This window comes from Synchiropus splendidus, chromosome 5 (genome assembly GCF_027744825.2).
Source record: "Synchiropus splendidus isolate RoL2022-P1 chromosome 5, RoL_Sspl_1.0, whole genome shotgun sequence".
NCBI lineage: Eukaryota > Metazoa > Chordata > Actinopteri > Syngnathiformes > Callionymidae > Synchiropus > Synchiropus splendidus.
This window is the reverse complement of record NC_071338.1, coordinates 31,282,809-31,306,993: the sequence shown is the minus strand read 5'-3', so window position 1 is coordinate 31,306,993 and position 24,185 is coordinate 31,282,809. Positions and strand designations below refer to the sequence as shown.

At 44.9% G+C, this 24,185-nt stretch overlaps 1 protein-coding gene across 2 annotated transcripts in view; it reads left to right on the top strand.

Annotated features, from left to right (window-relative positions):
• The window catches only part of insyn1 (inhibitory synaptic factor 1), a 66,939-nt gene extending 48,437 nt beyond the window's left edge, over positions 1-18,502 (top strand). For both annotated transcript variants that reach the window (XM_053866763.1, XM_053866762.1), the window contains exon 3: positions 17,571-18,502. In XM_053866763.1, the coding sequence (XP_053722738.1) occupies positions 17,571-18,383 (813 nt within the window). In that variant the 3' untranslated portion in view covers positions 18,384-18,502. The remainder of the gene's footprint in view (positions 1-17,570) is intronic.
• Positions 18,503-24,185: the final 5,683 nt, after the last annotated feature.

Sequence of the window (24,185 nt, the reverse complement as noted above, 5' to 3'; positions counted from 1 at the left end):
AGCGTATTGAAAGTCTAAACGCCGTGTGAGGAACTGGTGTGGGTCAAAATGGATTCCATGTAAACACAAAGAGAGCGGAGATTGAAAAGCAACGCTGTCGCTTGATGATGATTAAAGGAAATTGGACCTGACATGGAGCCCTGAGGAACTCCACAGCTCAGTCGATGTCCTTCAGAGGAACGTCTCTCCAGGCTGCGGCCAAATCGGCACCAACATTGAATGACAACTTGATGGACGTTAATGTCCACTCGAGCGGAATAGAGAGATGGAATTGTGGTTTAAGGAAGCAATTTCATTTTCATCGGAACACTAATCTGTTCATCCTGTCTATTAATTCAGTCATCTGTTCTGCGCATCTTTGAATAGAAATCCCCACCACAGAAGCACAGTTCAGATTGGAACAAGATACAGGTCAGTAAAAACAGATGATTTTTCCCCTCCACTGTTACACTTCTCACCAGTTCACAGACACACATGTAGGGTCAGGCTGACCCTGCTCAGGACTGAGGTCAAGACGTGGTTCCAGGGAGATACATGGACTGAGTTGGTTTCGCCGCTCTCTCCTCTGGTTGTGAATAAGAAAGAGCTGAGCCAAAAGGCAAAAATGTAATGGATCAGAGATGTTCACAAGTCATTTTAGCAGTCCAGGTCAAGTCTCATGTCTTTGGTCATGAGTCCAAGTCGAGCGTCAAGTGTTTCTTCACAAGTCCAAGTCATGTCTCGAGTCACTGATAGGTGCGTCTCGAGTCTAAGTTGCAAACTTGAATCTGCATCTGTTTGATTGATATCAGCAGTCAGTTTTCGTTTCTGGATTCTCTCTTAGAAACATGGAGCGAAACCATCTGTGAGAGATTCAAAGTAGCTCTGGGGAGGCTTGGGCATCTTGTCAACTTGACTCCTTATATAGAAGTGTCCGACTGTAAGGAGGCCTTGAGCAATGATGGGCTTGTGAACCTTCACGAAATAGTCATTTTCAGAGCCCACTAGATGGCGCTCTCTGCTCTAAAAACACCTATTTCAATGAACCAACTCACCATTTTAAAGCCAGGAGCGCCAACTATTGTGCAGTGAAACTGAAGACACTGTTTCACGAAGCCTCATCAGCCCCTCACTAGATTTCTCATAGACAAGCTTGAGGTTTCTGGACAGAGAGGAGTCTTTCACTGGGCTCTGTGCCAGGTCAGAACTGCATCCTGCCATAAAGACACTGAGCTTCAAGAGTATAATTTGACTTGAAGTCTCCAGATTTCTAGCGTCGAGGATCTTTTCAGCACCAAATTCACCAGCACTGGTGCAAATGTAGTAGTGAATAGCAGGACCAGAACAGAGCAGGAGGCGACGCAGACTTGGTGTGAGTTCTCTGCTTAGCTTGCATTCTGTTTTCCGAGCCTCTTTGCCTTATTGATTCATATTTTGGATCATCAGGAGGATTTGGAACCCTATCTTCACACCGTGAGGTGGCTCTACGGACAGTAAACCAGTCTGCATCCCCTTAGTGATCAGTCAGAAAACAATGTTTTCAAATTGCATCAGACGACAGAGAGAGTTTAAACTGTTCTCTACTCTCTGTTTTTGGCCCAAAGTTAAACTTGTTATTGAACTTTTTTTTACTCATCAGAGCTGACGGCGGCATTTCTCTGTGCCCTCACATAATCCAGGTAGTCACTCGAGCAGGTCAAGTTTGATTTCATAAGATCATGTGGCACGATACATTGTGGTATATTGAAACTGTTTTGGCACCTGCCAAGCAGTCCATCGCGAATCTACCACTGTTTGAACTGATAGCATTTTAACAGGAAAGAAGTCAGACACCAGACCCTGAACTGGAGCGAGAGTTAACTGGGTCACTCTGGTCTGTCAGTTATCACCCCTCGCTGCTCGCACGTGACCCGACAGCACTCCCAGGTCTAATCGTGCTGCCGCCCGACAGAACAGACACACGGCGGATCCTTGTAGCACGGCACGAACAGCTTCCCCTGGACTGGCATCGTGCCGCTCCTCACAGATCGGAGCAATGGAGGAGAACCTCGATAAATGATCACCGCGCACAGCCAGAACCAACACATGCTGCCCGGTTCCCTGACGGATCATACAAGCTTCTCCAGCGCGTAATGGCGTAAACCTTCCAGCAGGTGAATCGGTGGAGCAGCTCTAATGACCGGGGTTTGGCAGGGAACTGCTGTTCCTCTTTTTTCTCCCCTCTCAGAAGTCCCACCTTCTGAAGTCCCCAGAGAGAAAGATGAGGCCCATTACGCGGCCAAGTCGGTAATGATGCTTTTGATTCGCGAGTTGTCGCGAGGTATTGGCCCTTCGGCCGTCACTGTGTTGTTCAGCATTTTGAGGCAAAGATGAGCAATTTTTTTTTTCCAGAGGAAAAGATGAAAAAGCAGGAGACAAGCGCCTAATGAAGTCTCAGGCTTATAGCTCCTCTCATGACAGGATAATTACAGCAAATGCTTCCAGTGAACACTTCAAAAGACACTTCATCCCTGAGCCAGCACCAGCAAACACATCTCGCCAATCTACATGGCCTGACCTAAATGAGCAACTCTGGTTTGTTTGCATTGTCTCCCGGCTGCTGCTTTAGTCTGACAAACACGCGGTGTGGGATGACTTGAAGTCGGTTGATACGGGGCGTCATGAAGGTCACAGCTTTTACTGCTGCCATCTACTACCTCAATTAATGGAGGAAAACCAGAGTGTTGCCTGGAGTGAATTCAGCCAAACGTGACCTTAAACCTGCCCACCATACCGGCTCACACCAGCCGTCTTTACATCTTCCTTCATTGCACCAACCTCATTGGTTGTCCACGTCCCCTCTCACCCTTCATAGCACATATTCCCCAATAACAATGAGAACCAGAGCTTCAAGTCTGACCCTTCTGTCTGTCTTGCCTGGGTGTCGGAGCGACTGCCTAAACCAGGGGTGTCAAACTCGGTCACAAGGGACCAAAATTTCAAGCAATATTTACAATTGTCGATTGCCATTAGGAATGTCATAAAAAGGTTTTCCAAAAAAAAAAATCTACCCCAAATTATGGCTGTGGAGTTTTTACTACTACTACAAAAATAAATAAAGAAATAAAAAAATGACTGAATTCCGTCGGCTGCCGTAAAAAGTCGATACAAAATGCAAAATGAAATAAGATGAATTCTCTTGCTATCTCATAACTCAATTCCCCAACTGGCTCAATTTCTTTCTTCTGTCTCTTTTCTTGTCTGTTTTTTTCTTTAAACCAAATTCAACACACAAACAAAATAAAGATGCAAATATGGGCTCACAACTTTGGGGAAAAAAAAATAGTTTGAACACATCTGCTGTCAGCGATCTGCATCCGTTGTTGGAATTCTCGAGAAAAGTTCTTGATATGTGTCGTACACTAGTCGTAGCTGATTCAAAATGCTTTGCTGTGCACAACTTCTGAGGAATCAGACACACTACCTGCCTCCGCTCCAGATCCGGACCCGATCTGGTGCATATCCGAGTCGTCCTCGGGACCGTCATATTGTATTTCAGGTCCAGCAAAAGTGTGTGATCTATATGTGGTCCATTGTTCAAATGGTATGCGGCCCGGAAACTACATCCACGCCTATCTGGGTCATCTCCACTGTTCCACCGTGCCTGCACCCTCTTCCTCACCCCCCTTGACTGTTCTCCTCTGAAACCTCTGGTCTGGTTCAGTCGAGGTCTTTTTGATTTAGTTTTCTTCTTCTTGTTTCATTCTCAGTCATGTTTTTTCGAGGCCGTGGCTCTACATTAAACCTCTGCGGGATGGTCGAGAGAGAGAGTCCTCATGACTGATGATCTCTCGCTCCGTTCTTCCCGTGCCCTGCAAGAGACTTCAACTCCTGCAACCGTGGAATGATGATCAGGGTTTTTCCACACTGAAATGTATCCAAACCCTCACCGTCCTCAATCCCACGTCCAGAATTTAGAATCCTCTACTGTTTGGGGATTGTTTTCTAGACCTGATCCTCTCCATTGACACTCAAATTTACATTTTCAAAGCCTTGTTTTTGCCTTGGCATGTTGAAGCGCTGTCAATCAGTAGGACAAATGTTTCACATCATGTCACGTTAATCTGAGCGGGAGAGTCGGTTCTTACGAAACCGACAGTTACATAAAAGAGGATTACGTCAATCTGAGTGCAATTTCATGTTTGGCAAAAACGGCGGGAGCAAAAAAAAAAAAAAAAAACAATCACGGTCCATGATTCCGCGTTCGGTTCCACTGTTCACTGGAAGCCGGAGAGTGCGTTTGAAAAGACGACAGAAGCACTTTCGCTCCATGTATTTTCTCATAACAGGAACAGGAATAATGGAAGTCATTTCTGTTTCATAATTATTTTCTGGTCGTGTATCAAGGACCTCGGCGCGTCCGCGTCTCCTCAGAAACGCTGTTTCATCCGGCTGATAAATAAAACGTCTGGGAAAACGCAAAGTCACCGGACGAGTTCGCCACAGAATCTAGAGAATACGCTCCTTCCCAGTGCGTCAAGGATGATAAATTGGCTTCTGGGGAATAAGATAAACCGTATCACCGCAACGTGAGTGGCTTGGACGCGACTCCGTGCATCTTGAGGAGAATTAAATTGAGGGGAAATAAGGACGGGGTTGGAACTGCGGGAGCCAGCTACATTAAAACAATATTTGCAAACATTATAATTCAAAACCAGCATGTGAGGCCATTTTGATAATTGCAGCGTCTTCCGAATGAGTATAAGCCGCTTCCAGCGCGGAGGAAGGGCAGAGATAAAATATGACATGTTGGGAACCAAATAAAAGCGTGCGGATGGGGCCTGTGATCACATTTCACATTGGCCCATTAGTAAAAAACAAACCCCATGCTACACGCAGGATGCGGCATCGTTGAAAAACGAGTGCTGCAAACTTTCCCTCAGAAAAGACGGGTGGAGGAGGCAGATGGGGAGAGAGGCAACGTGAACACGGCGTAATGAAGCGATCCTCTGAGAAGGCTTTCATACAGCGTTTCAAAGCAACACAGAGAATTTGTTAAAGCTGCGGAACTGAGGCGCGTTAATAAGTGATGGCATGGATTGATGGATGGAGCGTGACTACGTCCTGAAGATGTGCATATTTTCTTCCTAAAAGTTGCTGAGAGAAGTCCAGAAAAAGTTCCGCTAACATCCACAGATCAATTAGTCAACGGCACAAATAAAAAGTAACTTCTTCAGCTCCTGCTTCAAAGTTAATTCACTGAGAGCTACGGAATCCTTCCAACACTGAATTCGCAATTTGGCTTGTTTGCTCCGGTAGATGTTTCCTTGGTTGTCACCAGATGCTGCATGCAAGGTGTTGCGATTTGTAGCAGGGATAATTGGTGTGTTGCTGACACATGCGTTCTGCAGCAAGGTCCTAATGAGACAAGTGAAAAGCCAGAATGAAACAAAACAAAAATAGTTTGGAAGCAATCGAGCTGAGAGATGTGAAGAGCAGCGGTGGCAGATGTTGCTGTATACACACACGCAAACACCGTGCTGCCGGCTGCTGCCTGTCGCAGGCATCGCAACGTCACATGGAACATCACTTTCACGTCAGCTGGAGCTGAATTGTGTGTCTTGACGATGGGCGAAAGATTAGAGTCAAGCTAGGATGAACTGGAGTTAAGCTTTCAGCATCCGTTGACAGTGGGACAGGAAACTTTAATATTGATAAAAGGTTGTTGGTCCTATTTCATTGAAGAAGCGACTCATCATTGGCTTGCTTGGCCCCAACTGCTGCTACTCAGACGCTTGAAAACAACAACAACAACAACAAAAAATAAACTCATAAAAGTTGGGACGCAGTATGCAATCGGTTCACTGCATCACCAAATATGTCATTGTTTTGAGGTTGCTCGATGATACTGTCATGTGTTGGACAAGTGTGGCATGCTAACAGGCTAACGTCACTGAGGGGCCACAGTAGCTCCCTGCGCTTTCACCCAGGTGTCAAAGTTGTTTTCTTCATTTGTTGTACGTGGTGATTCATTGATTTATTTACACTGGACATGCGGGCGTTTTGGCAACGGACGTGGCTCTCTGGTGCATCTCCATAAGCATACATTTAAAAAAATCTGAGCTAGACACAGAGTCAGCCAAAAATATTGCATACACATGTATTTATTTATATTAATTATATGCAAGTGAATGTACTACATGTGTCCACACCAAAGTCATCCAGACAACACGAGAAGCCTTGCACCTTCCTTGAGCCCTTACACGCACAAGAGGTCCTCTCAGTGGTGGCCATTGGTTTCCAGATTTTCATGTGTACGGCAGACTACTGTTTGGGTAACATTGGCCAAAGTCTCCAAAGGGATTGCTGGATATCCATTTTTTTTTGTAATTGAAAAATTTATATATCTATGTACATCAAAGTACCTTATCAAAACACATTTGTATTTTTCCGGTACATTCCTTTTTTTTTTTGGCTGACTCTGTATTTGTTGTGTATTCCAAAGTTCTGCTGATTCCCGAAGGGTAGTGCGAGTTTTTGCCAAAAAAAACTCGAGATTTTTGTTTGTAGCCCTCTCACGTAGCTATCCAGTAACTTTCCAATAATTGGAGGGTCAGCGGTTTAAATCCCACCTTATCCCAATTGCAGTCATGGTGTCCTTGGGCAAAACACCTAACCCCCTCGTGTCAGTGATCATGGTGGTGACAGCCATGCTTTGGTGGCTTTCGTGTCCTTAAAAGCGCCGCTTAAATCTTAGCCATTACTATTATTACTCCGCCATACTTCCGTTTCCAAAATGTGGCATCACAGCATATAGACTTTGGAGGAGGTATGCACTCTCTGGGTGCTTTTATAGATTTTCATGTGGACGGCAGACGACTGTTTGGGTAACATTGGCCAAAGTCTCCAAAGGGATTGCTGGATATCCATTTTTTTAGAAATTGAAAAATGGACATCTATATACATCAAAGTATCTTATCTATATAGTATCTTATAAATATAGTATCTTATATTTTCCTGGTACATTCATTTTTTTTGCTGACCCTGTATTTTTGGTTGTCATGTGGTCGGTCATCTGAACCGGATATCAAACGGTCGACCAAAGTTCTGCTGATTCCCGAAGGGTAGTGCGAGTTTTTGGAGGAAAAAACTAGAGATTTTTGTTTGTAGCCCTCTCATGTAGCTATCCAGTAACCTTCCAATAACCGGAGGGTCAGCGGTTTGAATCCAACACCAAACCCCCTCGTGTCAGTGATCATGGTGGTGACAGCCATGCTTTGGTGGCTTGCGTGTCCTTAAAAGCGCCGCATAAATCCAAGCCATTACTATTATTACTCCACCATACTTACCTTTTACCAAAATGTGGCATCACTGCATGTAGACTTTGGAGGAGGTATGCACTCTCTGGGTGCTTTTACATTTGATAATGCCGACCTCCTTTGGTAATTTCCCATCATGCATTATATTCTGCTTCAACGACGCTTTAATAATCCTCGAGCTACGCCATCTGTCTACGTACTTTCTTGTATTCCAACAAGTCTGTGGAAACCACAGTCGGGACCCAGATTGAGTCCAGACCTTCAATCCAGGGTTGCTGCAGAAACAAAACTTAAGATCACTTCACTCCAGATTCAATTGGCATCAACCCAGAAGCGCTGCTCGCTTGATGTGTTTGGGTTAAGACCAGTGGAACCGCGTCCAACTTAGTGAATCAGAAGGCGCTGACTGTTCCAGAGAAGGACTCTTGTGATGATAGTGGACAGTCCAGAATCCATTTCCCAAATCGCCACTCCGCCACGGAGGAGGCCCTTCGGAGAGTTTGTACATTACTGAGCGCCACTGTGTGTTGGACAATCCTCGCCTGTCTGTTCCGTCAGCCCGGCTTTCTATCACCGGCGCGGCTGTAAGTGGCCTCTTTGGCTCTGACCCTCAATTACCCGGCCCAGTCATCGCGGACAGGTGTTTGAGGTACAGTAATAAACCCCGGGACGTTGTGCCGAGGCTGCCTCTCTTTTAAAGCACCTCTGAGAGCTCTGAAATGACCCAACTCTCTGTTGATCCGGCCGCGCTTGACTCATGACTGCCTGTGTGATGGGAGAGACCCAAAGTACGTCGCAATCCTCAATGTTGTTTTTGGAGGCTTGATGTGTTTCACGCTACACTGGCGGCCTGAAAACAATATCATGACAAAAAAAAAACCTGCTCAAAAATCTGTGAATAACACTGTTTTTTTTATCTGTGAATCTATAATTATAGCCCTAAAACAGACCTGGGCAAAGTGCAGCCCGGGGGCCATATGCGGCCCGATGCCTGTTTTTTTGTGGCCCTTTTGACGTCAGACTTAAACTATAACTGAGATATATATTTTTTTGTTCTTTCTCTTTAAGTCACCACCACCACCACTTCAGCAGTAAATGTATAAATATACATACATTCTTTTCATTGGCCATAGTTTTTCTTGTTCCTCAAAATACATTGAAGGAATATTGAAGACATATTTTGAAATAAATTGCCTTTTTATCTTGAACGTCTGGTCTACTGCTACGTTGATTTATATAGGTAAATGTGTATAAAATGAAATAGTTCATTATGTTTTAAGGCATATTTACACTTCTTAATATCCTTACTTACAGTTAATCTTTCGAGGTTAATTTTGTCCTGGTTACTTACGTATATATTTTCGATATTTTGCCGTCATGTTTTGAAGTTATGGCTGTCTTTCTTTTGATGATGGCCCCTCACAAGTTACAGTTTCTAATGTGGACCTTTGTTAAAAGAAAGGCAGTAATAAATGGTCCTTGTCGGAGCAGGGCCAATGAAAGTGTATTTTTAAGAACTAAAAGAAAGTTATCTGCAGCAGTTATGTACTCTTGAAATATTTTAGTAGCTCTGAGTTGAGATTCTCAGCACTGGGACCATATATTCAGCCTTGTTGAAGACATGTTATCATGAGCTTTTGCACCACATAACAATAGGAATGACTCAACCAAGTCACTCTCAGTCCTGAGGCGTCACATTCCGACTCTTCTCAAGAGGAGTGTGGCGCCCAGTGTTGACACAGAAGACAGTAGTCTGCCATGCATGTTGGCACATTAAGTGGTGTTGTAGTTCAGACCGCCAAACCCCAGACGGGGTCAAGACCAGAGAATACAGGGACCAAGAGTAAGGCTTTGAGGCCCTGTGACTGTGTCGAGACATTGAGGGGGAGCAAGACCACAACCGAGCCCGACCTCGAAACAGAACACCGAAACTGACACGCGTTTATTGAAACAAACCAGTTTGTTTTGTATTAAGTTTGGGGTAGATTCCAATTCCTTCCTTAATCCTCAACCTCAAAAACTGCGCAGTCACACGATGTGCATGGCGTCAATTCGCAGGAAGTTAAATTGAGGAGCGAGATTGAGGAAAGTATCTTCCTCAATTTTGAGATTCACTGGTACCAAAGGATTGAAGGATGCCCAAACTTCCCAGAATGCTTTGCGTATTTTCTGCCACAAAACAATGGTGACCCAAGTGGCGAAGAAATGCGCTAATATCTGTATTTTCTTTGTTAATGGAGATATAAATATTATCTTAGTCCATTTTAGGGCTTATTTATTGCAGCAATTTCCTCACCGTCTTTTGTCAATCTTCTTCTGAACCGACAGAGTGGATGCTGCTTTTGCACGATGCTGCCCCCCACAGTCTGAGGACGTAACTGCATTTGAGCGGCAGTGACACGTAGTCCGTAACTTGGTTGCGAGGGCTGCGGTTGAGAATTAAGGGAGGAATTGAAGCTGATGTTTTTTGGGACAGTCCGACGAAGTGCTGCCCACAGCATCAAGGAAAGCCACAGAAGGGCAAACTCTGACAGGGTATCATTGGATTTTGGGAGGTGACATCGAAGACTTTGGTGTCTCTCTGACTCAACAAAGTCAGTCAGGCTCTTTGCATGACAGTGGTTTAGCATGTTTCTGGTTGCTCTTATGATAGCTGAAGCAGTGGATCTTCACCGATCAGGATGGAAGATGCCGTCAGAAATTAAGAAAAGAGCAGCACCTTCTATACAGCAGGTGATATAAGGACCCAAAGGTCGAGAAGGAGAATTGTGGGCATCCTCAAAAGAGTGTAGCTTATCAGGAAATAAAAGATGACTCCATGGTTATTGTCAGTTTAGGAAGGTAGAGTCGTTGGGGTTTTTTGTGTGAAGTATATTTCGCTCCTCATGCTCATGTGGCTTTCCTCTGGGCACTCTGGTTTCCTCCCACTGCTCTGAAATACACAGAGGGCCGTTGGTGACTCAAGAGTGTCTGTGTATCTGTGCTCTGTGGTGGCCTGGTGATGATGTCCCCAGACTTTCACCCCGTGAAGCTGGGAAAGTCTCCAGCTCTCTGCACCTGTGGAGGGATGAATGAATAGCTGTCTTGATCCAGAAAATGCTGTGCGAAGAGACGCCCCACTCTTTCATGCCAAAAAGCAACTTTCAGATCCCCATTTTAGAAAAGAGGCCCCCACTTTCACCCGTGCGGTGAAAGCAAATACAAGAACTATCTCGTAAAGCACCAGTGTGGTGACAGTCTGCAGATATAATAAATACGCAAAAGTTAAAAGAGCGACTGACAAACACTACAATAAACGTCACATTCAGTGAACAGAAAATTACAGTTCTCCTTTTACCCAAAAGAAGCAAATATGTTTCACCAGCTGGAGGTTCATGAACCTTGTCGTTTGTGTGACTGACAGCAGCTGGAAGGCTGCTTCGGGCTCCGAGCCCCCCTCTGTCAACGCTGTTGCCAGATTGGGTGGTTTCCCACTGTACTCAAATTGTATTCTACAGTGAGGAACAGGATTTTTATGTGCACCAGAAAATATATGAGCTGCGACTCCGCTGCAGCCTGAGCCTGCGACGTGAGTGGAAGATGTGCGAGCGCCATCCCTTTCAATAAACTGAGCCGAGAGTGAAGAAAATCCTCCTCTCTTCTGACACAGAAACCCTGGTGATTAGAATTTCACACCCCTGCGTGTCCAGCAGGGGAATGACCTGGTGGGTCATGAAGAGTGGAGCATGCCGCTCGATTTGGGGACTTCTTTTGAATATTCTGGGATGGTGTTGGGCCAGTTGATACATTTTGAACTTCGTCTCACGACCTCCATCCATCCGTGCTCAACCGCAGATCCGTTTCTGGGTCGTGAGGGGAGAAGGCCACACCTCTCCTGGGCAACATGCACCAGCTCCCAGGCCAGTGAAGACATCTCATCCCTCCACCTGGTTAGAATGTTAACACCTTGACAGTTATGTCAACAACGTGGACGGTCCTGGGCCTGCAGGTGGAATGTATTCATGTATTCATGTAGCCCTCCTTGGGGTCAGAGTTAAACTATAAAACTACGTTTTTTTTTTCATTGTGAGTGCAACTAATATACAGCTTCATTGTTTTATCTATTTTTTTTATTATTTATTTGTCTTTCAGTTGACAATTTTGGGACAATTTCTTGTCCCTTTAAGCACATCAATATTGAACATGTATTATGAAATATATGAGACACATTGACAGTCCTTAAATGGCATGCATTTTAAATGAATTTTGACAAAACAAACCAACTTTTTGGGGCACATTTTTGGAGTGCAATCCAATAATTACACATTATAACCTATCTTTTTTTCCCACCTCTCCTGGGCAACATGCACCAGCTCTGACTGGGGGATCCTGTGACGCTCCCAGGCCAGTGAAGAGAGCTCATCCCTCCACCTGGTGCTGGGTCGACCTCTTGGTCTCCTCCCAGCTGGCCGCGCCTGAAACATTCAAAATACTTCATTAAAAACTAGCATTTTTACTGCCACCAATTCAATAAATGTCTCAGTCAGATCACTTATTCATTGGCTATTGAGTTCAGTTCCAATCCGTTTGCATTTATTTTAAGGATTTTGGCTCACAGTTTCTTCATCTAATGAGCAAATGAAAATCCTCGAGGCCACTATAAAACCCTTGAACCATGTGAAATGAGTGTTGAACTACAGATGTTTATTGTTGTACTTTCAACGTTCCACAGTGCTTTGTATTTCATCGCAGTGTTACCTGTTTGTTCCGTCAGAAAATCGATAACACCAACCGATCGTTTTCAAAAGTCTCGCTCCGTAGCGCACGTGTGTGTGTCCTTGAAATTGCCTGTTTTAATGTTGCACGATTCCTAAACACCGCCGTGCAAACGCACGTGAACCGTCCGGAACATTTAATGGTTGACGCACGCAGGATGCTGGAAGGGTTAACCTGAATGCAGCGCTGCATCGGAAGACTGGTGGCAGAAGAAAGCCAGACAAATATTCAAGAGCTGTCGAACGTAGTGGAGTTGAACGTGTGAGGCGGAAAAGAGATGAGGAATGGGAAGAGTGTCGCTGTTGCTACAGAGATAGTATTGGTGACGACAGCAAAAGAACTCGAGGAACCCAAACAGAGAGTTGGAGTGGTGGTTGTTTTGGATGTTGAGTGTGATTCCATCATTGTTCTGCGCGACGTTGAAGGCTTTAATATCCTCACATAAAGTTCACATTACCGGGCGGCTGACGTCGCTTCTGCGGAGAGCTGCTGATGTCTGCTTGATGGTGACATATGGTCTGCTGCCGATGGAACACGGCCTGGCTTTATTCACGCCAAGATTAAAGGCATGAAACACGTCCAAATGGAGGCCTAAAGGACCATATTTCCTTAAATGAATGCCAAAGTGGGGGAAACGGCAGCAGGACAAGTGATTTACAGGGCAGATATGTGTGATGTAGGAGAGAGAAAAAGTGCAATTTAATTCCAGTTGTCTTTTAATGACTTGTTCCCCGTGTGTTCATTCATCCTTTGAGCTGCGGCAATCTGCCCCAGTTCTCTCTCTTCCTCCATCAGCATCGCACATTCTCAGCCGTTGAAAAGAAACAGACTGTCGTTGCAGGATAGTAACCCGGAAAGACTTCTTTGTTAGGAAGCCAATTTGCTTTGATACGGCGGAGGACTTTCGGGATAACAATGGAGAATGGATCAGCGGAGGCGATAGAATGTTGGGTTCTTAATAACTGAGAACAGAAAGTTCATTTTTAAGGAGGATTATTGGGGGGAACAATCACATTGCTGTAACTGTTCCTTCTGGATGCTGCCCTGGTTTGGCCCTGAGGCTTCCGTTAAAGGTTCACAGTACTGATGGGTAGATGAGGTTTCATGAAACACTATTGCAAGGTTGATGAAACAGTCTTGATTTTCAGAGGCCACTAGATGGCGCTCTTGGGTTAGAAATGATGTGATGTGTCATTGAATTAGTTGTTCAAGACCAAACAACATACAGCACCATCTGGTGGCCTCCGAAAATCAAGACACTGTTTCATGAAGCCTCATCACATACTGTGTCATGGAGCCTCATCTACCCATCACAAGCGCGCAGTAAAGTACCAGATGATTCTTTTCTTTCAGTTTTGAATCACAAAGCCTCTAAGAATGGGGCGCTATAAAGGAGTGAAATGACCCCTCACTTTGTCTGGGAGGTGAGGGGCCTCCTGCCCGATGACCCAAACTCCTCATCTGGCTGCACTATATGCTGATTTGGAAGGTGTTTGAGGAAATGTTGATAATGGCTCAATGGATGGTTAAATGTTGGAGGTGGTCTGGAGTCTATCTGGATTTACGGTTTTGTTGGAGTCATCCTTTACTTGTTTGTTTTCTACTCTCCACTTTCGCACCCCACAACTGGCAAGTAAACAGCCCACGTGACTTCATACAATACAGCGCAAAACTCATGTGAGTGTGGTGCCAACCTGTGTTGTGCGGTGTTGCTGAACTAGAACGTGAACACCTTGACAGTTTGACTGTATTCATGTTACCCTCCTGCGGACAGAAAACCCCTTTTTTTATTACTATATTTATTTTGTTCATTGTGAGTGCAACTGATATACAGCTTCCTTGCTTTATTTATTGTTTATTATAATTTCTTTGTCTTTCAGTTGACAATTTTGAAAGTACTTTGAAAGTACATGACAATTGAAAATGTCTATTGCAATGTATGAGACACTGACAGTCCTTAAATGGCATGCATTTTAAATGAATTTAGACACTATGAACCAACTTTTTTGCGCATATTTTTGTAGTGCGATTCAATCATTACACATTATAACCTCTCTTTTTTTCCCCACTTACTTTTCACATCATGTCAGCCTCCTCTCTTCGGGCATGATGGCCCCTCACAACCGTCACAATATATAATGTGGCCCCTGAGCAAATATACCCATATATAGAGAGAGGTGAGATATATCATATTGCAAACAGTGATTTTTATTTTTCGCTAAGCAATTTTTAAAGGCAATGTTTGGCAGCAGGATGAGCATGCTAGCAGTTTCTCCTTTCCAGGTGAGGATGTTGCTTAGATACATTCAGCACTGGGAGCATGGCAGAGGCGGTAAACAAAGGTAGAACAGAAGATCCTGGTGCAGAGAAGCTGGAGAAGAGTGAACATCAATCTGGCTGTGACTCGCTGGCCAGCCACGCGCTGCATTACAGCCTTGTTTCTTTGCTTCATAAATTGAATGATAGATGCCTCAACTTAATTTTAGCTTGTTTTACAAATAATTCCTTTAGAGTCACAAAAATGCATCTGCACGGAAAACAGCTCTCTTTCAGCGTCACTTTCACTTTCCACTGCTGCTATCCTGTGCTGCTATTCTCTTCTACACCACTGCGAATGGTGGAGGAGGCACTCGTGTCACTTCCTATCAGAGATCACCTTAGAAAGCCGTAAGATTGTCTGGTTATCTAATGATTACCTTTGGATATTTTATTTTATTTTGTTTTCATTCTGTCTTTCCTTTCTTCTCGGTTGTATTTATGTGTTTTCGATCAGTGTTTACTTTATGATTCAGTATTTTCTTTGTGCCGCCGTGGCAATAAAAAAGCATCTACCTAAGCACTTAATGGATACAGGACAGAAATTCCGAGAGAAATGCATTTTATATCAATTATTCAGATTCAATTATGCAGCGACTTCAACATCACAAACACGCGACTGGCTCCGACGCCGGGTGTAATTGCCGCCTTGTTTGTCGCGGTGTTTCATTTACACACCGTGGCCCTCCAGAACGTTTTCATTTTACAATCGCTCGTTGTCGAGAGCGCGGCGCGTTGATTGAAGGTGCAAAAGTGTCAAGTGCGCGTAGGGCTCGGAGTCTTGGCTCCCTCCAAACACCGCTGCGATTTCAGCGTAAGAGCTGTTTTCATCAAACACTCGACGTGGTGGCAGCCGATGAAAGGGGCTAATTGTAAGGTAGCAATAAAGCAAATATTGTTTGAGTCACCGTGCTCTCCACTGTCTCTTCAGGGAGGGTTTGAGGGGGGCTGATGTTTCCGTGCTGCGCGCATCACTTAGGTGAGGGAAAATAAGCAGACACTATCCAAGACTGTAGCCAATGAAAGTGGCTTTTAAAATGCCCTGACTGGAACAGAGATTCCTCAGTGCCATTCTTCAGATTCATATGTTCCATCATTGCCAAGCTTGGATCGATGCTCTTGCAGATGGAAGGCTGTTAGACAAATGCTATGCACAGCGGGTCCCAGAGGTCCCATCTTCACCATCCTCCAGAGCCACACCCACTTCTTCTTCTCGTCCTCCTTCATCAGAACATCATTGCTGGTCTTCCTCTTCTTCATCTCCTACATTCTTGGTCCAACTCCGTCTCTCCTCTCCACGTGTCCATACCATCTGCCCTCCCGATCCTTCAGCACGTGTCCCTCTGACAGACTCATTTCTGATCTGCTTTCTCATCACTCCTCCATGTCTTCATCTCTGACTCTTCTTACTCTGACTCCTGAGTCTCAAAACCATATATCGAGGCAGTGACCACTGGGTCCACCCGGCCTCTGCTATCCTCTTCACCCTCTCCCTCGTTCCTTACTCTGTACAAAAGATCCCAAATACCACCTCTGCTCCCTCCATCTTTCCTCCCATCCACACACAGTCTGTCTGGCTTCTACTGCCTTTCATTCACCTTCGTGTCCATCATTGTTGAGATGCAGGTTTTCATCCACTGCACCACAATGAAATGGAAGCTACCACCACCTACCACACCCAAACCAAAAGATTCAGATCAAAAACTTTGTTTAACAACTGTCAGAATCAGAAAACACAGACGAAATCCTGCTGAACCTAGACCTGAAGTATCACTGACTCTCTCACAATGAGCCGACAAGATGTTTACTCTTCACTTGGTATCACCTGCGTGCAGCGGAGCCTCCCCGAAATAAAGCAATTTCTCAAGCTACAAGCAAACAATTAGGTTTTTTACAGTTGACGACTAATCGCGTAGCGAGAGAAGACGGAGATTTATCTGCTGTGGTGATAATGAATCTTAAATGCCTCCCTTGATGAAGAATATTATTCATCTCAACATCACCTGTGCGGCGAGGAAAAAGTGTTTTAACAAGATATTACTTTGGATTCATGACCACAGTTTTAGACTCTCACGACCATAAAGCTTCGGTTAGCATACAAAGGCATGCGGTACGAGTGGCCTTGACATCATTTAACATTGAAAGGAAAAAGGAACTGTTGAGTGTCTGTGGTTGAAAGAGGGACTCGAAATGTGTGGGCTTGGCTTTGTCATTCTGATTCACAGTTGACTGCTGCAGTTGAATGGGCATGAGTTGGAATGAGTCCCTGTCGTACAAAGGCAGCCATATTGTGATCACGTTGAGTTGTGGAGCTTTGAGAATCCAACTCCATCACTGATTCATGACCATTTCTGAATTGCCTGCATCGTAAAGGGTCAGTGTGATTGGAGAGAAAACAGCCATGACTCATCAGAACGAGTCATGTCACCCACGGGAATCCTATTAACAATAAGAAACTGAAATGAGTCGCAGAAACATTGATACATTTCACGACCCACCTCATGTAATTGTGATGGACTGTGGAATCTTCCTGAAACCTTCTGGAATTGGCTCGGAAAAATTTGGTTCATGCCAAAACTAAATTGAAATTGCCTTGTGCTCATGAGGCTTCATGAAACAGTGTCCTCATTTTCAGAGCCCACTGGATGTCACTGTCTGTTATAAGAGCTTTGGATTTGAACAACCACTTTAATGAAACGTCACATCATTTTACAACCATGAGCATCACCTACTGAGCTCGGAAAATTAGGACACTGTTTCACGAAGCCTCACCAGCACAATTACGAAACAATGTCCTAATTTTCGAAGGCCACGAGATGCGGTCTTGATTTAGGAATGATGTGAGGTTTCATTTAATTTGTTGTTCGAGTCCCAATGTTTTACACTGGACAGTGCCATCTGGTGCCCTCAGAAAATCAGGACACTGTTTCATGAAACCTCATCAACCCACCACTAAAGTTGTACATCACTTCTCAAAGTAGTAACACAGATAGATACAAGACTAAAACTAAAACTGGTGGTGATGAGGTCCTGGGGCCATCACTGGGACCTATTGAACTCGCAATCCTGCTCTCGACTGTCACTCTATGAATCTTGAACTCGAAGCCGAGAGTCTGAATGCTCCAATTGGGCTGCGCAACTGGCCTGCAGCGATTTGTTAAGCGGTCCTTCGTCTTATAAGTTTGAGGTCTAAGTTGTGTTTTCTGTGTGTTTTGCTCGCAGGTGGTGGGCCAGATTGACAAACTCACGTCAGACTTCGACTTTGACCTGGAACCCGATGACTGGACGGTGGCCACAGCCAGCAGCACGTCCAGCAGCGAGCGGGGATTAGGGGAAGCCTTCAGACTGGACTTCCTCAACGCTGATGTGCTTTCCGACAGCTGGGAGTTCTGCAGCTACCTGGAGGCGGCGGGCGCCGCGGCCCGTCCCGCTTTTGAAAAGCCAGTCTACCTACAAACGGAGCTCGGCCATGGGACGATACCCACGCAGACGCAGAGCCCCACGCCACCGCCCACCACTGCCTCAGTCTACTCCCAGATGAACGGTGGGTTGCCCATCCCCAACGGGCCTCGCATTATTACTCCCGACTCCTCCAGCGAGGAGGCCAGCAGCTCCACGCACAGCCAAAAGAATTCCCGGACCTCCGGCACGAGAGAGAGGGTTCGCTTCAGTGACAAAATTCTCTACCACGCCTTGTGCTGCGACGACGACGACGACGACGAGGAGGAGCAGGAGTTACCGGACGACAAAAGCGGATGCGCCACGCCGGACAGTGACAGCGAGACCCTGGAAATGACCGCCCCGAAACGTTCCTCCTCCGAGCACTCGCTCCTCTATAACTGTCTGGACCCTTCCTACGGCTCCTCGACGCTCAAGGTGGCGTCGGGGGCTCACACGCTACCGAGGAAAGGCCTCTTGAACCCCAGCTGCCGCAAAAAACTTCTAAGAAACAGCAGCACACAGACTGTCTCGGACAAGAGCACTCAAACTGTACTGCCCTATATTCCAACCAAACAGAAAACCAAGGAGCACTGAGGGAGCCCCGCTTTTGTCATAAAGCTCATGAAAATGACTGTGCATTATTTAATATTAAATACATAGCTCATAGATTAATACACAAATGAATTATTAAATAAATAAATGATATATGGGAATCCAGTTGTCTATCTACTGTCATTCGCAGAACATCTCGACAGATTTTCCGCAGGTTGGAATTTCCCACTCGGACTGCAGCGGTGGCAGAGAATGTATGGAACATACACATTTGAAAAACAATATCAGACACGTTTCTGGTTCGACCTGGGTTCTCCTCAAACACACCTCACGTCCTCAGGATTCATTACCAAACAGCATCGTGACGCAGCTCCTCGCGCGTCACGCCACAGTTGCTCTCCGCCTCAACACGCTGCGTCACGTCCTCCTCCATCTGCTGCTCACAGCAGACCACCGGCTTCATCTCCACCCCGAGTCCAACCACACTGATTTTAAAGCGATATATTGGTAAATTGGATGCACTAACATCAGACGTTGACCATGGTTTTTGTTTTGTTTTGCCTCCCAGACTGTTTTTCCCTAAAGATCGAGAGCATTTCTGTTTGCTTATTTATTACCTCAGCCAAGGAGCTTGTGTTTTGTTTGCCGGCGCTTATCTCTTGGTCGGTCGTGTTTCGGATCCAGGCAGTTTTGGGGACAAGAGAGAGGTCATCCAGCAGTCTTCGTTCCGGTGGTGAAAATACAAGGAGGTGTTTGCCACAATCACCTGCTTGTTGGATGTGTGCGCTCCCTTGGTTTACGTGTACGCTCCCTTCATATTTTGTTTGCCATTTTTTGGGCAGGGTTCTATGTTCTGTTCCTTTTTTTATTTGTTTATTTTTCTGATGGGTCAATGTGTTTATTAAAATGTCCTTTCTCATGGTTCTGCCTTCAATAGCAAACACAGACTCAGCTGTCCACAGCACCTATGTTTATAGGGATCGCTCCTATAGAGCAAATCTGTGGCTTCATGTTTGTCATGTTTGGTATTCAGGAGAGGAGAACTAACTGTAACCTGCAGTTGGAACTTCCAGTGCTGTAAACTCCACTTCTTCCCAGAGAGAACTATCCTTTGAAAACCTTTGGAAAACTTACATTTAGATGGTAAATAGCAGTGAAATATGACTCTAACATCCGTCGGCACAAAGGACCATCCGAGGTATTCAGCCCTGATCCTGAGGGTGATGAGTCTCTGGCTGAAGGTTCTTCTCCATCTGCCACAGATCATCACTAATCCCAGCTCATCATACGTTTTAATTGCAGCGAGGGCGTGTGTCAATGTCAGAGGAAAAATAATGAAGCACAAAATGAAGTATGCAATATGATGGTGTTGGATCAAATTATGTTTCAGTCTTTTTTCTCCTGAAAGTATGTTGCTTTATTCATAATTTTCTCATGAAAATATGAATATTTTCAGATCAGTTTTTATGAGATTATTATTACGTATTGTATTTTTGAGCAATGTTTCAAATAATTTCAAAATTCAAATAAAAACAGACAAATATAAAATAATACATTTTAATAATAATGAAAATGAGAGTCATGACAGACACACAACACACACCCAAACAGATACAAGGATCGATCGGTTTTTGAGGACCAAACTTCAACAGAATACAAACCACAAAGCGCTAATACAAAGAGCTGCACATTATGTACCGTAATCTGTATAAACATTGTCTTTCTACATGTTCCTGGTGGTTCAAATGTCAAGAGGATTAGTGAGCTGGGCTGGCAAACGTCTCCGCGCATGTCAAGCTCCTTGGTCTCTTTGAAGTCGCTGCTGTTGATTCTGATGACTGACTAACTGGGAGATCCTCGACTGTCTGAGAGGCGGAGCTTGCTTGCAAATATCACCAATAAGTTTTCTAAAATTTGTTTATAGGCTTAAAACGCAGGCCAGCAGGGTTTATTTCAATGTCCACTTCCTTTTATGAGCATGGTTTTCCTTCCTTTATGCACCGATACATAGTGACGGGCGGATGAGGCTTCATGAAACCTCATTTTCAGAGCCCACTGGATGGCACTACTCTAAAATCTTCGGATTTAACAACAATTTCAATGGAGCCTCACATCATTTTAAAACCAATAGTGCCAGCTACTGACATCTGAAAATTTGAACACTGTTTCATGAAGCTTCATCAACCCATTGTTAGTGAAATGAGGGAATATTTCTTTTTCTTTCACTAATTTCAGTGTGTCCGACAGAGGTATAGTTCATCTATTTTGTCATCACAGGCAGCTACAACCACTAGCACAATACAAACATTTGCTCTTCTTGGACATTTTAGGAGGCAACCAGGGGTCCAAAATCTGAACACCATAAAGCATAAACATTTGTGTTACCTGTTTCTGAAATACACACACAAACAGTCATGTTTTTCTGTTCTGTGGGGACATTTGAAGTTCTTCGAAAAGACAGATCCATAGATTTTCCTTGAGGCTACTTCAGCCTCTCTCTTCTCCATTTTAAGTCAACAATAAAACGTCCTCCACCTGAGTGACACAAAATTTCACATTAATGAAACACACATCAACACTCACATGTCCGCAAAAAAAGCAGAAATCTTCACAAACTAAAATCACCTATGTCACTGAATACACAATATACACAATAGTGATGGGAAGATGAGGTTTCATGAAACACTGTCTTGATTCTCACAGGCCACCAGATGGCAATGTCTGCTGTAAAATATTTGGCCTTGAACCTGACATCAATTCTAAACAGAGAGCGCCATCTAGTGGCCTCTGAAAATCAGGACACTGTTTTATCAACCCTGCAATACTGTATCATGATGCCTCATCTACCCATCTTTTCTATACAGTAACTACGCACATCTTTATACACTACCACCTAAACTGACTCATCTCACCAACCACTTTGCAAAACAAAATAGACACACAAAAACACGCATTACACAATACCAACACACAATCTACCCAAACAGTAACACTCACAAGCATACACACAATATCCCTTATGCACAATGACACTGTGGCGTCAAAACGATCTCTAAGTAGCTTTTACGACTTTACAAGGGATAAAGGATTACATACGACATAAATCAACAAAATGCACGTATTCCTACGAACCCACACCAAAAAAAAACTGAGAAAAGAACTGATATTACAAAACATACGCATATAAAACTGTGAAAAAATGTCCTCACCTATGCAGTCAAGCATTGCACCAAAGCAACATTGACATGAGTTGGCTACAAAATCACTCGTAACGTGTCGAAACCAATCGAAGAGCAAGTTCAATAGATCGACAGAAATAGCACAACGCTACTTCAAACCTCTTTTCTTCCCCGGGTCTCACTTCAAGTTGCCTTCCTTTTCTTCTGTGCCCACCAGTGATTTCATTGGAGCCAAGGAACGGAAGCAAATATCAAGGCCAGCAAGTGGCGAGGGTTTGGCCTCTCCATTCACCAGCCCAGTGGAGAATCGGGCTCAGCAGCGCAGCGCTTTATTCACAGGACCAAGGCCGATAGCCCTTCGTGATCGATATGCTGGAGGGAGGCTGCGTTGAAAGGTCCCTCCGCTGAGCCAGCCGGCCGCTCTCCTGGGACCCGGGAACAAAAACTCACAGTCAGACCAATTTACTTAGACTCTCTGGAACAAAAATTAGAAGCGAGGACCGTATGAGTGACATTTGAAAAAAAAAACAAAACAAAAAGAATGTGTGCCCCCAAGAGATGAGAGATGAATGTTTCTGCTGAAGGATTGTGTATTTTCAGCAAAGTACGACTTTGAAGGAGCCTTTATTTACACTGGCTGCTGTTGTGTTTTGAGTCAAAAACGCAACATCTCATATACACGTGACTTCGGGGCTTCTTAAATGGGCCATACCCAAACTTCTTTGATGCATATGCACATTATGGAGCCACTGCACTGTTGCCAAAACCAAAGCAAACATTCTACTTTGAACTCATGCTGAAAACAACTACCACTGACCATAAACACAATTTAAAGTACATATACTAGGGGTGAAATGATACACATACCTGGCTTCCAGAGCAGGTAGATTGAGAAGTGACGTGCTTTAACATGACCTTCCACACAGTTCGCAAAGCGGAAGCATACGATAGCATGGCGGCCACAACTGATGCCGGAAGATCCCAAGTGATGCGTCTTCTGTGTCCAGACTTCCATGCAAGCAGCGAATAGTTCAGCAAATCATTTTGTGAGACACACTCCGGAGCATGGTCCAGCGACGTAGCTGTTGACTCGCAACTGGCCACAGCACCACGCACGAGCGCAGATAGACCCCCAGTGGTACCAGCCCTTTCTCCCTACAATGGAAGAGTGCTCTCTCTGGAGTCCTTTTTTTTGTTCTAATGTTGTGAAGACAACAAAGTTTCTCCCCGACATTTTGATTCAAGTTAATGAGAGAATCATTTCCTGACCAGCTCTGCAGAGTTTACAAGTCCACACCCAGCGGCCGCTTCCATTCCTCATGCCACGCAGTGCCACGCTTCCCTCCTGCACCATCAGACAAGTGAACAAGATGTTTAGGATATGCTCTCACCCAGGCGGCGACATGAAGTCACATGGTAAGGAGCTTTAAAGCTCAGACTTTGATTATTTCACTGACAAACTGACTCAGCAACAGAAATAATCCCTTTGGCGATGGGTGCCCTTTTTCTGGCTTGAGAACCAGCCTCCGAAAATCCCTGTGCACGTGCCGGATTTAGTTCATGATGAAACACAACAGAGTTCCCGATTTTTACTGCAGTCACACTGCTGGGATCTTCTTACTTTATTGAGAACCATCCTACCACACTCAGAATAGTGATGTCACCACTACCTGACACACACACAACTTACTCAGGAGTCAGCAGAGGTTTTGCTCTCTGCATTATAGGAATCCATTTCCAAAAACAATGAGGAATCATTTTGTGTTTATATCCACGTAACACGTAACTGAGGCCATGGTTCTCGAACGGAATAAGTGGTGGAGTTTAAGTATCTCGGGGTCTTGTTCTGGAGTGAGGGAAAAGGGGAGCGTGAGATTTATAGATGGGTTGGTGCAGCGGCAGCAGTGATGCGGTCGCTGTTGAGTCACAAGACGAAGCTCTGGATTTACCGATCGATCTACGTTCCCACCCTCAGCTATGGTCACCAGCTTTGGGTCACGACCGAAAGGATGAGATGGCGGATACAAGCGGCTGAGATGAGTTTCCTCCGCAGGGTGGCTGGGCTCACCCTTAGAGATAGGGTGAGGAGTTGGGTCATCCGGGAGGAGCTCGGGGTGGAGCCGCTGCTCCTCCACATCCAGAGGAACCAGCTGAGGTGGCTCGGGCATCTGATCCGGACGCCCCCTGGACTCCTCCCTAGGGAGGTGTTCCGGGCATGTCCTACTGGGAGGAGACCCCGGGGAAGACCCAGGACTCGCTGGAGAGATGATGTCTCCGCTCTGGCCTGGGAACGCCTTGGGATCCCTCGAGAAGAGCTGGAGGAGGTTTGTGCGGCTCGCAAAGTTTGGGCTTCCTTGCTCCCAATGCTGCCTCCGCGACCCGACCCCGGATAAGCAGCAGAAGAAGGTGAAGGTGAAGGTGAATACACGTAACATCTTGGTTCATGATTGCAGCATTATTTTGTTTTACTTTTTAAATTAGAAATATTAATTAAAAATAACATTTTGATGCTGTAAAACACAGATATTCTAAATGTACGTTATTTTTGATGTTACATCCATGTCTCCTGCTGTACGGCATATGCCCTAAATACACCCCGATTAAGTGCAGTCTAAATATGTACCCAGACATGGGACACCCCTTAATTACCTGCATACAGAGCTAG